General features: G+C 41.4%; 1 protein-coding gene across 5 annotated transcripts in view; it reads right to left on the reverse strand.

Moving 5' to 3' along the window:
- Nucleotides 1–16,651, reverse strand: part of LOC105474937 (actin related protein 3B) — a 100,301-nt gene that overhangs the window by 39,433 nt on the left and 44,217 nt on the right. For 4 of the 5 annotated variants that reach the window (XM_011729879.2, XM_011729877.3, XM_024790669.2 and 1 more), the window contains 3 exons: nt 15,582–15,706; nt 14,206–14,316; nt 1,111–1,206 (listed from right to left, as the gene is read on the reverse strand). In XM_011729879.2, coding sequence (XP_011728181.1) covers nt 1,111–1,206; nt 14,206–14,277 — 168 coding nt within the window. In that variant the 5' untranslated portion in view covers nt 14,278–14,316; nt 15,582–15,706. Of the gene's footprint in view, nt 1–1,110; nt 1,207–4,000; nt 4,038–14,205; nt 14,317–15,581; nt 15,707–16,651 lie in introns of those variants that run through there. The other variant, XM_071094201.1, reaches the window with a different exon arrangement.

Below are 16,651 nucleotides of genomic sequence, written 5' to 3' on the forward strand. Positions count from 1 at the left end.
TTTTTCAACCAAAGAAAATGTTGCCCCAAAGGGAACATCTGGCAATGTCTGGTACCATTTTCTTTGTCGGGGTGGGGAGGCTTGAGGTGGGGCTGCTGTCTTCTAGTGGGCAGAGGCCAGGGATGCTGCTAAGTCCCCTGTAATGCACACTGCAGCGCCCACAACACAGGACTACCCAGCCCAAAGCACTGAGGGTGGAAAACGCTGCTCGAAGATGAAGCCCAAAATCTGTACTTCTAAAAAACATTCTCCAGGTAAACTTGCTGCACAGACCACTTTGAGAACCACCAGTCTTATGTTTCCTAAAGTGTTTCCATATCCCATGGAATACAAATAACTTAGCCAGGGGGAAGATCTGTAGTTAAATGAATTTGGAAGTGCTACAATACATAGATTTCAACACAGGAATCCTCAGAGCCTAGACTGTGCTGACAGGCACTGTGAATCAGCCCGAGAAAGCTGCAGGATGCAGCACCGCCCAAATTCATCTTTCTATGGAACTCTTCCTCCTTCTCCTCCTTAGAAGTGACTAGTAGTATGCAGGAAACATTTGGGCAACACCCATCTCATTTATTCCCCAAAATTTCAGTCAATTCCCTTATATAAGGTGGCAGGCAAATAATGACCAAATGCGACCAAATGCAACCAAAAACCATCACACCCAGAACCGCAGCTTCAGAACAAGTTCTGCGAGCTCATGAAAACACAGGGCCCCTCAGAATCAAGTACACCGGGGCTCATAAGAGCCCAAAATCAGAAAGGGGAAACCTCTAAAGGTATTTATTTTGTTTTTCTGATCAAAGTAAGTCAGAGATGCCAAAAGAAGAGGCACATCTACACCTGTATCTTGTCACTCAGATAAAAATGCATTAGACTTTAATGCATGTAAAAAGAGCCAGACGACGTCTATACCAAAAAATGGCATAAATATGAAAAGAAAAGTCACAGGACACGTTCCCTGTAGTCCTGAATGGCATGGGGGCGGGGCAGGGAGTGGAAAAAGGAAGGGTGCACAGTGCAGTCTTCCAGCGGAGAACCTTGGGAAATGCCATTGCTTCCACTATTAGACAGCTCACGTGCTTCAGGAATCACAAAAACAACTGCTTTTACCTGAACTGCAATGTAGAGTCCTGGTACGTTAAACGATTCAAACATAATTTCTGCAAGATACTCTCTGTTTTCCGGTGTATTGAGTGGAGGCTCTGTCTGTAAGAAAACATTCACTATATTTAGTATTTGCCCAAATTTCATGTAAATACATCAGAACCATAAACAGGTTAACCCGAAAGTATGTTAGTAAGGACATTATACAACTCCCTGATTTTAGAAGATGCCCAAAGTGTATTAAAGAAATCTGGCTGTGAGCCTTAAAAGCTTTAAGATGGCAGAGTAAAGACCTCTCTGAAGGCTTCTGTTCTTATTACCCACCCAAAATAAGAACGAGTTACAGAAAAAGAAACTCTGTCTTCAGTAACATAACACCTAAACACCATGAAACTGAATATCCCAGAAGCAAGTTGCCAAGGGCTGTGAAAACACAACCAAGACGAGTGAGGACACCAAAGGCAAACCAGTGACTTCAGGTCTCAGCAAAGGAGAGCCAGAGGAGCAGCAAGCCCTTGCTCAGGACAGGCCCAGTGTGAGGAGCCATAGGGTGGCAGAGCAGGCAAGGTTAGGCCAAGCACCCTTACAGTCCAGTGGCAAGGGAAGAGCCCAGGGCAGAGCACAGCTTCCCCCAGACGCTGCCCAGGACCTCCCCAGCCTACCCACACGCCATTAGTTCAGAAGAACTCTGCTCATTCAGAGACGAGTAAGGGGCACAAAGAAGCCAGCCAACAGTGATATAAAAACACTCAAAGAAAAAGAAAAGGGACAGAGAAAATAGGAAAAACAAATGGCAGACAAAAAAACGCCTATCTAGGGGCAGGTGGGTAGCTCACATCTATAATCCTAGCACTTTAGGAGGCTGAGGAGGGAGAATCATTTGAGTCCAGGAGTTTAAGACCAGCCTGGGCAAACTGGTCAAGACCCCACCTCTACGAAAAAATTTAAAAGTCAGCCAAGTGTGGTGGCACATGCCTGTGATCCCAGCTATTTGGGGGGCTGAGGTAGGACCACTTGAGCCTCAGAGGTGAAGGCTACAGTGAACTGAGATTGTGCCACTGCACTCCAACCTGGGTGACAGAGCAAGATCCTGTCTCCAAAAAGAAAGAAAAAAAAAAACGTATCTGGAAAAATATTAAAACAAAGCAGATAAAAATTCCCAAGAATTTCCAAAGACATTTCCAAGAATCCAAAGTATCTATTTTAAAATAACCATCATCAAACAGGAGGAAATGACAGATAACAGAAACAGAAAAAGAATAAATAAACCTGATTTTTGTCATTCAACAATATACTATGAACATTTTTCCTTGTCAACAAATATGGGTGTACATCTCATATTTAAAACTGAAAAAATTAAAAGTCCCTGGACCTTTGGGCAAAACGTATACATTACCCTTTATTACGAATGAACTGTGCTTCCCACACCTCCAATTCATAGATTAAAGCCCTAACTCCCACTGTACTATAGTTGGTAACAGGGCCTTTCAAGAGGTCATCATGGTTACCTGAGGTCATAGGGGTGGGGCCCTAATTTGATAGGACTGGAGGAAGGTCTTCTAAGAGGAGGAAGAGACACCAGAAATCAATCTCTCTCTCCTATTCTCTCCCCACTCTACACTCACACAGGGGAAAGGCCTGTGAGGACACAGCAGGCAAGGGGACCACGTATAAGCCAGGAAGAGGGCCGCACCAGGAGCCAACCCCGATGGACCTCGATCTTGGACTTCTAACCTCCAGAACTGAGAAAATCACGAACTGTCTGCTGTTTAAGCCACCCAACCTGTGGTATAAACAAAATTACAGCAGCCAAGTAGACTAATACACCCCTACGACAGGGAAAGTACAGTCAGCCTCAGCCTTCAACACTGCTACATTTAACACTAGGACACATGCGGCCACACTTAGAGTCTTCAAGGGAAGAAGGTACAACCCAAGAATTCTACATCTGGCCACACTGTCAGTCAAGTATGTTACAAAATCAAAATATCTAATATTTGAGACGACGGATATGCTAATTACCCTGATCTGATAACCACACATTATATGTATCAAAACTTCACTCTGTACCCCACAAATATGCACAATTATTATGTGTCAATTAAAAAAATAAAAGAATAAAATAAAATACTAAAGAGAAAAAATATATATCCTTAAACATGTAAGAACTTGGAAAATTTCATTCCCATGAGCCAAAATGTGTGGGTTCATGAACTATTAGAGGATAAACTTTATCCAACCAAGAAGAATGCAGAAAGTCCAGCAAAGACTTACAGTGAGCAATGAAGCCATTTAAGATGTAGGAATAAAGACTTTTCTTTGGCCAGGCATGGTGGCTCATGCCTGTAATCCCAGCACTCTGGGAGGCCGAGGCGAGTGGATCACCTGAAGTCAAGAGTTTGAGACCAGCCTGGTCAACATGGTGAAACCCCATCTCTACTAAAAATACAAAAATTAGCCGGGCATGGTGGTGCACACCTGTAGTCCCAGTTACTTGGGAGGCCAAGGCAGGAGAATTGCTTGAACCTGGGAAGCAGAGGTTACAGTGAGCTGAGATTGCACCACTGAATTCCCGCCTAGGCAATGGAGTGAGACTCTGTCTCAAAAAAAAGACTTTTATTTTCTGGGAATTAAGAAAAGAATGTAAATGTTATAAATTTTAACAGAAAAAATGGTATCAAGTTGAGCAGTGTACAAAGAAAGGAGGAGAAAATGTAAAGACATTTGCCTCTTACAGTGAGATCAAAAGATATTATTTAAAACTGATAAAGAATCACAGGCATTAGTAAACATAAAGTTATAAATGTTAACATTGGAGTAAGTTTAGTAACATCATTAATCAAAAGCAGGTGGTGGAGAGAAGGAAGGGGAGGCAAGAACATGTGGCAATACCAACCTGGTCACTGATTACAGCAGGAAGGAGATAGTTACCCCTAAACAAATACAGGGTAAATATATCAAATTATACTAAAATATGCAAAAAGGAGTCCTTTTAATTATTACTAAGAACACACACCCAATACAAAGCAAAGAGAAAAATAAGTCTTCAGTTAAAAAATACTAATACATAAATAAAACACATTAAAAACATGAAGCATAACATTTTTAAAAACTAGTTAAATTAAGACCAAACATATCTGTCACACAGTAGCATGCCACACCAGTCTGATTAAGAGATCTGAGGTCAAACTGACTGGGATCAAATCCCAGACTTCCACTTTACTAGGCTTGGTAAACTATTTCCTCTCTCTCCCTGAGTCTCCTCATGGGTAAAGTGGAGGTAATTAGTACCCCACTCAGAGAGTTGCAAAGATTAAAGGCAGTCTAAATAATGTGCTTCGAGCAGTACTGGACACACAGATGTGTTCAATGCCAGTGAGTTGCTATTACTAAAATTATCAGCAAATATAAATGGGAAATGCAACTACTAAAAACCTCTCAGTTAAAAACAAAACCAAAATCAAATTACATTCTGAGGTTAAGAGACCCAACCAAAACAAAGTAGCTTTGAAAGGCAAAAAGTCAACACTGCCTGTATCAGAAGATCAGAAACAACCTAAATACCCACCACTAAACACTTTGGAACAATTTTAAAAAATGAACTCTATGAAGAAACAATCTCTGTGATGAATTGCTAAATTAAAAAGAGAAAGGTGTCTTCATTCCATACACATTCTTAAATATCCTTCTGCTTCAACAATTTGTAATGAAAACTTTTTTTTTTTTTTTTTGAGACAGAGTCTGACTCTGTCACCCAGGCTCCAGTGCAGTAGCCCAATCTCGGATCTCTGGGAGACTCCACCTCCTAGAATTCAAGCAATTCTCCTGCCTCTGCCTCCGGAGTAGCTGGGATGACAGGCACATGCCGCTATACTCAGTTAAATTTTGTATTTTTAGTAGAGACAGGGTTTCATCATGTTGGCCAGGCTGGTCTCAAACTCCTGACCTCAAGTGATCCACCCACTTCGGCCTCCCAAAGTGGTAGGATTACAGGCATAAGCCACCATGCCAGGCCAAAAACTATTTTTAAAAAACAAAGTGTGGGCCGGGCGCGGTGGCTCAAGCCTGTAATCCCAGCACTTTGGGAGGCCGAGGCGGGCGGATCACAAGGTCAGGAGATCCAGACCACAGTGAAACCCCGTCTCTACTAAAAATACAAAAAATTAGCCGGGCGCGGTGGCGGGCGCCTGTAGTCCCAGCTACTCGGGAGGCTGAGGCAGGAGAATGGCGGGAACCCGGGAGGCGGAGCTTGCAGTGAGCCGAGATCGCGCCACTGCACTCCAGCCTGGGCAACAGCGTGAGACTCCATCTCAAAAAAAAAAAAAAAAAAACAAAGTGTGGTAGCCAGGTGTGTGCCTGTAGTCCCGGCTACTCAGGAGACTGGGGTGGGAGGGTCACTGCCGCCCAGGAGTTGGCGGCCGCAGTGGTGTATGACTGCGCCTGGGAATAACCCGCCGCTGCGCTCCAGCTTGGACAACACAGAGACTTCCTCTCAGGAAAAAAAAAATTAAACAGGCTGAGCACTGTGGCTCCCACCTGTAATCCCAGCACTTCGAGAGGCAGAGGCAGGTGGATCACCTGAGATCAGGAGTTCAAGACCAGTCCGGCCAACATGGGGAAACCCCATCTCTGCTAAAAATACAAAAATTAGCTGGGCGTGGTGGTGCGTGCTATAATCCCAGCCACTCGGGTGGCAGAGGCAGAAGAATTGCTTAAACCCGGGAGGCAGAGGTTGCAGTGAGCTGAGATGGTGCCACTGTGCTCCCAGCCTGGGCAACAAGAGTTAATTCCATCTCAAAAACAAAAAACAAGGTGGGGGGAGAGGGGAAATATAGGGACTTGTTCAACGAGCACAGAGTTGCAGTTTTGCAAGACAGAAAAGTTCTAGAATCTCTTATGCAACAGTGTGAATATAGTTAACATTACAGAATTGTACACTTAAAAATGGCTAAGAGGGTACAAATAGTATTAGTTTTTTTTTACAATTTAAACAAAAAAAAAAAGTTTAATTCAAAATCCAAGGTGTACAACAGTATGCATACTGTGTTACCATTTGTGTAAAATAAAACTGTGTACTAGCCAGGTGCAGTGGCTCACACCTGTAATCCCAACACTTCAGGAGGCTGAGGCGGATGGATCACGAGGTCAGGAGTTCAGACCAGCCTGACCAACATAGTGAAACCCCGTCTCTACTAAAAATACAAAAATTAGCCAGGCGTGATGGCATGTACCTGCAGGTCTAGCTACTCAGGAGGCTTGAGGCAGGGGAACTGTTTGAACCCGGGAGGCAAAGGTTGCGATGAGCTGAGATCGTGCCACTGCACTCCAGCCTGGGCTACAGAGTAAGACTCCGTCTCAAAAAAAAAAAAAAACAGTGTGTGTAACCCATATGCCTACACACAATCACCCCTGAAATATGAACAATCAGCTGGCTAAGAACTGGTAAGGGCAGCTTCCTCTAGGCAGGAAAGAGGCGAGGGGGGCACACTCCCTAGAAATCTTCCAGCGCCTTTTCAATTCTGCACTGTGTGTGTATCACTTCTTCAAACAACAAGCAAGCAAATCTACCTACCAACTAGCCTGGCACTTTAAACTCTGGCACAACAGCTGGTGCAAAGTTCAAACATGCTGCCTCAAGTAAGTTTTAGACACTGTAATTAGAATCCATCAATTCCTGGATGGGAGAGAGGAAGCCATCTCAAAATGTGGAAGAGAGAATAATGAAGTCATACTCAAACACAGGCTGCAAATAGGGAACCTAAAAAGCACTCCACGACATGTTATTTATTTAAATGTGCCTACTCGGGGCTGAGGAGATTAAAGTTGCTAACAGCAGTGAAGTGCCCAGAACACAGTTAATAGCATAAATGTTAGTGATTAATACTTTAAATTTCCTTCATTTAAAGCACATGAGTAAGAGCTGCAGATTCCAACAGTAGTGTGTACAATCTCTCTCTTAAGGCACCTCCTATCAATCTGAAAAATGGGCCTAATAACATTACCTATTGCAGAGGGTTGTTGGTGGCATTAGAAAATGAGTTAATACTTGTGAACATTTAGAATGGGGCTGGGCACATAGAAGCACTCAATAAATAGCCATAATAGCCAATATTGTATCTCATTCCAGAAGAAATAACATATTAACTAAAGAAACCTATAAAGTTGTTTCTCATCTTGAATAGGAACCCAAGCATAATTATAAGTGAAATAAACAAACATTTAAACTGAGTAGAGGGGAGAAGTATCAGCAGAGAAACGGTAAGAAGGTATGAAGATGTCTGAGAACAGATAGGAAGGTTTCTTGCCTCCCAGCATAGAGCTGCGTATTAAACCTGAAGCAAAAACAGACCTGTAAGAAGACATCACCAACAAGAATCAGATTACCCCTAGCTCCCTGCATGCTCTCTGGGTCTAAGTTCAGTGTGAAATGATGATCCAAATAAATCCCAGATGGATGAAGATTAAATACAAACATCAAAGGAAAATGAGTTTTACCACATACAAATTTAAAGTTATGGATGTCCAAATGAAATAACCAAAAGAGAAAGGCAAAAAATTAACTGAGTAAAACTAACCTGCTGCAAATATAACAACAAAAGAAGCTTGCTATCCTAATTACATGAGAGCTTCCAGAGAATAAGCAGAATGTGGTATCTATGTACAATGGAATATTATTCAGCCTTAAAAAGAAAGGAAATCCTGGTGCATGCTTCAACATGGATGAAGCTTGAAGACGCTAGCTAAGTGAAATAAGCTGGTCATAAAAGGATAAATACTATATGATTCCATTTATATGAGGGCCCTAGAGTCATCAAATGTATAGAGACAGAAAGCAAAATGGGCATTCCAGGGGCAGGTAAAGGAGTAAAGAGAATTTGTGTTCAATGGGGACAGAGTTTTAGTTTGGGAAGCTGAAAAGCCTTCTGGAGACAGACGGTGGCAATGGTTTGTGAATGTGCCTAATGCCACCAAGCTGTACATTCAAAAATGGTTCAAATGGTAAATTCTGTTATGTGTATTTTAGAATAAAAACATGTTAAGTAAAAACAAAGTTCATAGAAATCACAGCAACAAGAAAAGCAATAAAAATGATACATAAAAGAGCACAGGGCATGAATGGATAGCTCACAAAAGAGGAAATACAACTAATATGTGGAAAAATTTATAAGGTCAAAGTGATCAAAAATGCAAATTTAAAGCATATGGTAAATTTTAATCCATTAAATAATCAAAAATATTAATGCTGACAAGAGTACAAAGAAAGCAAGCCTCTTGTACAGTGCTGATGGCAGTCCGAAATAGCACACTGTGCAGAGACTGATAAAATTATTAACACTGCTGAACTCCATAATCAAACACTGCTAGTTCTTTTTAAACAAAAAATACTCAAAATATAGGAAAAACTGTCTGCACAAAGATTACATTATTTCTTATAAAACCGAGAAAATGACTAAAAATAGCAGAGCTGCTGCACAGGAAATACCTACTAGACAGCTAATCATATAGCTATTAAAATAAGGGTTATGAAAACTAAGAAAATGAGTACAATATTGAGTGTAAAATCATTTTTAAATGGGTAAAAAGATGAAATGAAAATATACTAAATGTCAACAGTACCTATGTTAATGTGATAAGACTATAAAAAGTCCCATAGATATCTTCCAAATTTTCTCTATCATACTTACAATTCTACTATAATGGAGGGGAAATCATCTCTACATCAAGTGTTAAACTCTGAGTTAGGGTCATGGGGCAAGATCACACAAACTCCTAATATAACTTCCTAATTTCCTAATGTACTTTATCTACAGACAGAGAAACTTACGGCAGCAAGATGGCAACGCCAAGCAGGAGACGCAGCACATCTTGCCACAGCTTCCTCCTGGCCAGCGGCTCCCTAACGTGGGTGACACTCTCCAGATAGGTAAAATCCAGTCAGAGTTGTGAAAGCAGCTGAATCTTTCCTTTGCTACTGTCTTCATGCCTGTGAGTGACACCACTACAGCAGGCATTGTGAGTTACACTTACCGACACTGCAAGTTTGTGACGGACAGACCACTGATCTATGATGGGAAACGGCAACAGGCCCAGACAAAAGCATTTCCCAGATGTCCTTGTGGACAGGGATGACTAAGTGAGTAAGTTCTGGCCAGTAAGACACAAAAGCTGGAGTATGGTTGCCAAGAAAGCTCCTTACAAAGCTGAGTAGACTTGCCTCCTGCCCTTAACACACTCTTCCTTCGTGCAACACAGAGGCGACAGTTGGAGCTGCAGTAATCAACTTGTGATCATGAGGCATCCTTAGAATGAAAGCCATATATTCAAGACACTAGAGTAGAGAGATCCTTAGCAACACCAGAGAGCTGCCGTATCAGCACTGGACTCTGCTACAAATTTAAGAAAAATAAAACTTTAACTTTTTTAAACTACTGCTTTTATACTTCTATTACTTGCTGCCAAAAACAGTTCACCATCTTTGAAGAATTAAAATCTATGTACTTCCATTTAAGGGAACATTTACAATATAATGACGTTCTCCTGGTTCTTAGTCCAAAATCGACATTATTCAGGCCATGTCCTTATAGATTCTGAGGACCACAATCACAAACCCTACATCTTCCTCAATCTCCCATTTCATCTCTATCCACCATTATTGATGTTGTAATTATTCCTTTAGGAGACAAATGTAATTAAAATTTTCTCAAACTATTATTTATAACAAGATCTAAATAGGAGATGTCCAGTTTTTCTGGGGGATTTCCTCTCTTTAAGACTAGTCAAGTGCAACAGTGAGAAGAAGAGAAAGAGAATAATCTGGTTTTTTTAAATATAGAAGCATATGATCAAAGCATCAATGAATGCAAGCTACATAAACATTTTTATACATAACAATGGTAAAATTATCACCTGGTATTGATTTAAAAATGAATAATGACTATCATAAAACCTACCCATATTTCTGGATAAAGACAGAAAATTGAACACATGTATCTAATATTACTCCACCTTCATGCCCCTCTAAAACTACAGTAAAGAAACATTTTTTAAAATACAAATCCTCAAGGAAAAGAGAATAGGAGAGGAGGCGACCATATACTGGAAGCTGGAAAGTACGTGCAGGAAGTGGCTTAGCAAATCCAAGAAAGCTGACCTCTACACTGGCTAGGTCTACACTGGCTAGGTCTACACTGGTTAGTGAAGTGCACAAGGCAGGTCTAACCATTCTCAAGAATTCAGAAAGGAAACTAGAGTAAGTCAGGACATAACGCAATTGTGATTCAGATGTAGGGTACTGCCATGGCTAACATTTTTTAATTTCACCAGGTTCATGAAGAAAATGATTTACTTTACCTAGAGATCTCAAAATGATCATATATTCGTACATTCATCTCTAAAATACCAAGGATGGTATGTTTTATCTTTAGTAATCAGAGTTAATTTTCCATCAACAATCAACACGTGAACGCTACTGACTCCTACATCAACACCTGCAGCTTGGAGCTGGCTGTTCCTCGGCTTCTTTACCTGTGCAGCCCAGTTAGACCCTTAGACCTCAGCATGTACAAAACCAAACTCTCCTTCTTCCTCCTCCCTCCCTCAAGTGAGTTTCTTCTCATGTTTCCCATCTTAACCAATCACATTATCATCCATGCACTGCCCCATCTCAAAATCTGAGTCAGCCTAGATTTCTCTTAACTGCTACCAATTCTCATCACTAAGACCCACCAAGTCTACCTCCTGTTTATCTCTGCTAACTATATATAACTTACCCCAACCAACTGTACATGCTCCAAAAACACAACAGCATACAAAAGCTAGTGAGGGTACAAGCCAGAACAATGAGGCCAAATATGAGAGCAGGTGAAATAACTACATGAGTAATACGATGTCTGCCCCGGGCTCCTTAATGAGTACTGGCTCTGGGAGTCCAACTGCTCTCAGGTGGTCTCAGCTTCAACGTACTGGGACTGGGAGCAAAGTGCTGGACTGAGGGCAACCTAATGAATCATTTGTGCTTCCACACACCACACTGTCCTCCTAAATGTAAGTCAACCACCCCAGCTGGTGCAGAAGAAAGTTCCTCTATGCTGAGGGAAAATCCATTTTCTCTCCACTGACTCAGAGCTGTATAAACGGGCCCTTCCTGAGGGATTTTCATGGGTGGTTTCGACTATACATATCCCCTTACATAATTTTAAGAACCTCGCAAATGACAGAACTCCCCTCCACCCACTCCTGCCATTCTCACCGTACGCCCTCCTCACAGGCACCTGTTACCTCACATGGGGTCATCTTCGAGACTCTGTGTGCCGGAGGTGCCTGCCCATAAAGTCTCCCTAAAACACAAAACTGGCCTCGCGGCTCACTGTCTACACCGCACAAAGGCTGCCTGACCTCCTCTCTCCACACTCCCCTGCTCTAATCACCCTAACCCAGTCAGGTCCTCAGAGTCACCACGCCCTCTCACTGCTGGTCGTCTGCATGTGCTGCTTGTTTGCTCTTGCAGGATTTATATTCAAAAAGTTTGAAAATCCCTTCTGAAGTTCTAATCCAATTTCCACTCAGGAGCACTGCATCTCTTTGACATCTCTGAGTGCGTTCTGAGCTTTGGGCAATGCACTATTGGGGAAGAGCGGAGTTCCCAGGTGCCATGTGCTCAGTCCGCATAACCAGTGTAAGCTGTCTCTGCACCTCCCTGAAAACAGCCAGTGGCAAGGAGGTCATTCTCTCTGCATGTTCAGATGACTGGGCAAGGCTGTTAGAAAGGATAATTCTGTGAGCTCCTGGGGGTCCATCATTTGGGCCTCTTAGACTCTCTTAATGTCTTCAATTCACTTTGATGGCTTGGCCTTAAATCTTTCCACCTGGTTCACTCCCCTTTATTCCATCAACACACGGTTAAGGACATATACCTGAAGGAAATTTACCATTCTCACCACTTCCTCAACCACGACATGCAACAAAATGACTTGCAGAATTCAAAGCACAACACATGTAATACAGTATTTTCTTATCTTTTTAATAATAAACTTGATTGTTTTTGAACATTCATTGCAGGTACCCATTTTTAGCAAATGGCCTTTTCTATGTTCACACCAAACCTCTCCAATTCCATCCTGGCAAGTGGTTATGTTTTACTATCTCATATATGCCAGCTAAATCACAAAAAGAATCCCCTTTAATAAAAATTCTTGTGAGCTGTGTGGTGGTCCGTATTTGTTCCACATGCCTGAGATTAGATGTCCCTCTAAGTAAAGCAAGAACTCCTGGCATGGGAAGCTGAAGTAGACAGAAGGAAGCAGCTGGGCTCCGTGCCTGCTCCTAAAATCCTATCCAACAGGTAGTTGATGTGATATGCTAGAGAAGGAAAAATGCCAAATCTGACAGGTGGGAATCTGTGATTTGTTTTGGCTGTAAAGACAAAGCCACTCACACACAGTCAGTTTATTGGCTCCATTTGTTCCACATAAACCACTGTGGGCCGGGCACGGTGGCTCATGCCTGTAATCCCAACACTTTGTGAGGCTAAGGTGGGAGAATCACTTAAGCCTGGGAGTTTGAGGCCAGCCTGGACAACAGAGTGAGACCCCGTCTCCACAAAAAATGTTTAAAAATTAGCCAGGCTAGTGGTTTCTACCTGTGGTCCCAGCTACTCAGCAGGTTGAAGCGGGAGGATCAACTGAGCCCAGGGTCTGAGGCTGCAGTGACTGGATAGGATTGTGCCACAGAACTCCAGCCTGGACAACAGAGCAAGATCCCATTTCTAGAAAAATAAAATACAAAGCAAAACAGCAAAATAAAATAAAACTACTGTGGATGTACAGAGAAAACAGAGTGGCCTGTGAAACGCAGCAGCCATACTTGGCAATTTCAGTTGTGAAGACACAGCCAGGGAGAAAAGATCAAAGACCAGCTTTAATATACATTAAATATATATATTCGTTATAGAGTTATTCCATATTTAATAGTTATTCCATTAACTATTAGCCTTATAGTTAAAATATTTCTTATACCAGATAATTCTTAAAAACACTTCATATTCTAATGTTAGAAACAATTTTATAATTGGATCTGGGACCATTTGACAATGCACTTGCATGAAAAAAAATCCAAACCTAAATTATGTAGATTTAATATGCAGCTGACGTCACATGAAACTGCCCTCTATAAAGCAAGCATTCTGTACATGCAATTAATTTTAACTTGAAAAGAGCATCTCACAGAAGAAAACATGTAATGCTGAGTAGAACCACTAGAGAACCAGGAGTTATTTCTTCTCATTTATCTGTGATGTTTCATTTCATTTGAATGAAATCAATTAAGTATCATAATTAGGGCCCATAACTCAGTTCAGTTATATTTTACAGTAACATTTGAACCCTAGAAAAAAATAACATCTTGACCTGGTTTCCTCTGCTATAAGTGGCAATAATTACAATCATCTTGCTATGTCTCAGGAAAACTAAAGCAGGTAGTTGGTTTATCCAAATCCATTCCTCCTTCTATTGTCCTTGCTTTTGGAGGCCTGTTTAGTTACTTACCCTCCTCCAGAGTCCAGAACATCAGACAGGTTCTCCTGGTCCCCGCCCCAAGGAGAAAGTCTTCATGAATCTAAACCAGTCACAGTAAATCCCTTCCTACTGCTCTAACCAGGTTAGGCATAGGCAGATGGGGCAAATCTGCTGGGAAGGTTTCTGGGAAAGGGTCTCTAAATTCTTAAAAAGTGAAAGGAAAATCTCCTATCTCTGTATGGAAATGTCCAAAGAGGTGATCTGGGAATTTGGCAGCCACCCTGGGACCCAAAGGGAACAAACAGAAGAGCTCAAGCTGTGCCCTAGGTTGCATGTGCAATTCCATCACTGAGCTGCTAAAACAACGCCCCAGAGCTGCCTCACTTGGGCTTCCTGTTTGGTGAGCTAACAAGCCCCTTTTGTTCTGAACATTTTTATTGAGCTTTCCAGTATTTTCAAAAAAGCAGCCTGATTCATGCACATATCTTTAGAAGAAATTTAAAACGCCCTAGAAAAGAATATCTTCAGTTTAAAATCTAAGCAATTTGGAACTTACAGGAATATATTCCTCTTAGTTCCAGTTACTCACCATTAAAAAATAATGGTCCTCAGGTTCAGCTCGAAGATATTTAAAAACCACTTGCTCCATGAACCTTTCCATAAGATCCCAGTCTTCAATGATTCCATGTCGTATTGGCCACTGGAGGAAGAGAAACTAGAGTTGTCAAGCCTCAGTTCATGACAATAAGAGCAGCAGTTTAACAGTGGCACAGAAGAAACTGTGTTATTACAGAATAAAGGTCTCCTTCTCATTGTAGTTTTTAATTCTTGTAAAGAAACAACAGCATTTGAAAAAAAAAGATTAAGTTATATTATTGTTCATATTCTCCCCCACTCATTTCTACAAACAAAGAATCACCTTAACAATGACAGGGAGACAGGCCAGGCACAGTGGCTCACGCCTCTAATCCAACACTTCGGGAGGCCAAGGCAGGAGGCTCACTCGAGCCCAGGAGTTCGAGACCAGGCTGGGCAACATAGCAAGACAGTCTCTACAAAAAATTTTAAAAATCAGCCAGGCATGGTGATGCGTGCCTGTAGTCCCATCTACTTGAGAAGTTGAGGAGAAAGGATTGCTTGAGCTCAGGAGGTCGAGGCTGCAGTGAGCCAAGATGGCATCAGAGCACTCCAGTCTGGGTGACAGAGTAAGACCTATCTCTAAAAAAACAACAACAAAAAAAAACAATGAGGAACAGATAGAATACTGCAGCTAATTATCATACAACCGGATCTGGAGCTTTAAAAAAAAAAGTCTGCTTAGGCTGGGTGCGGTGGCTCAAGCCTGTAATCCCAGCACTTTGGGAGGCCGAGACGGGTGGATCACGAGGTCAGGAGATCGAGACCATCCTGGCTAACAGAGTGAAACCCCATCTCTACTAAAAAAAAATACAAAAAACTAGCCGGGCGAGGTGGCGGCGCCTGTAGTCCCAGCTACTTGGGAGGCTGAGGCAGGAGAATGGCGTAAACCTGGGAGGCGGAGCTTGCAGTGAGCTGAGATCCGGCCACTGCACTCCAGCCTGGGCGACACAGCGAGACACCGTCTCAAAAAAAAAAAAAAAAAGTCTGCTTAAATAATGTTAGTGTTTCTTTTTAATTAACCAATCTGCAATTTTCCCTCAACTGACAGGTTAGTCAACCTGTCAACAATTTTCCAGAGGGGGGGATCTTGCTTTCATGTGTGACCTGGTGTTTCCTGAGTCTATTCTGCATTCCAGGGATCTGTTAATTCCCTTAATTCTCCAATCAAAAACACCCCCATTCAAAAACCAACCACCACCACCACCTCTATTCAAACATAATAGAAACACATTCCACAACTCACAAATACAACTTCTAGATGACCATTTTGCATTACTCATCCTACTGCTCTACACTTAGAGAAGCAAACACCCGTCGGACATTTACCTTTGTAGCATATGTAGGTTTATCGATGGCTTCATCTCCTATGAAAAAGTCAAGGTCATCAACTCCCCTCAACACTCTCCTTTGGGCTTGGTCAACTACCTTTGCCGACTCTCTGATGGCAATACCTTAAAAAAAACACACACACACAGATTTCTATCACTATCCATATCTATTTAAATGATCAAAAGGGATAATATCCCTATATACACACAAGTAAATTTTCATTGTTAGGGTTCCATGTGGGGTGAAGGATGCTCACAAAAAAGACAATGTCAATGAGTACATAAAATAATACAGAAACAAGCTATTCTATTCTGGTATGATTTTCAGAATGGTACAAAGGAAATGAGCTGCTCTGCTTTTATACTGGCAGAAGCTACATTACTAAATTTCTGTTTTATCTGGAAAAATCCCTCAAGATAGTAAGTGAAATGCCTATACATCAGTAGGTTCCAAATTTAAAATACAATATAGAAGGGGACAAAATTCTGTACAATACAGAAAAGGAGAGTAAACAGAAAAATAATGTCTCTAATAAAACTCTACATCACATAGCCTTAAAATGTATTTTTAGTATTGTTACAGGAGAAAAAAAGCCACGACTTCCCATTAAAATGATAAATTAGAATGTTACTGGTTAATATCCGTAGCCAAAAAAAAGTACCATAATCAAATAACTATTACATAAAAATTCCAAATATTAATGGCTTTATAATTCATTATTTTAGTAAGATCTTAACCTTAAATATTTGGGAATATACTTAGTAGTTAATAATCATATCGAACTTCACTCTAGAATTTAACATCTAATGAAATGTGGAGGGCATCACAAAGATTCCATTTTCCATTGAAATTCCTAACTCCTGGTCACACTCTTGAGCTCTCCCATGAGCTATTTTCATCCATCAGGTCCTGACATCAACACCATCTCCTCCCTTGAAGGCTTCCTTGACAAACTGCAGTTCTGCACATGTGTTTGATGCTTCCACTGGCCCTTTTATACCTGCATTAAGGCATTTTTCAGGATGAATTACAATTGTTTAAGATCAGTCTACCAAACTGTAGATTCC

Source organism: Macaca nemestrina, chromosome 4, assembly GCF_043159975.1.
Source record: "Macaca nemestrina isolate mMacNem1 chromosome 4, mMacNem.hap1, whole genome shotgun sequence".
Lineage (NCBI taxonomy): Eukaryota > Metazoa > Chordata > Mammalia > Primates > Cercopithecidae > Macaca > Macaca nemestrina.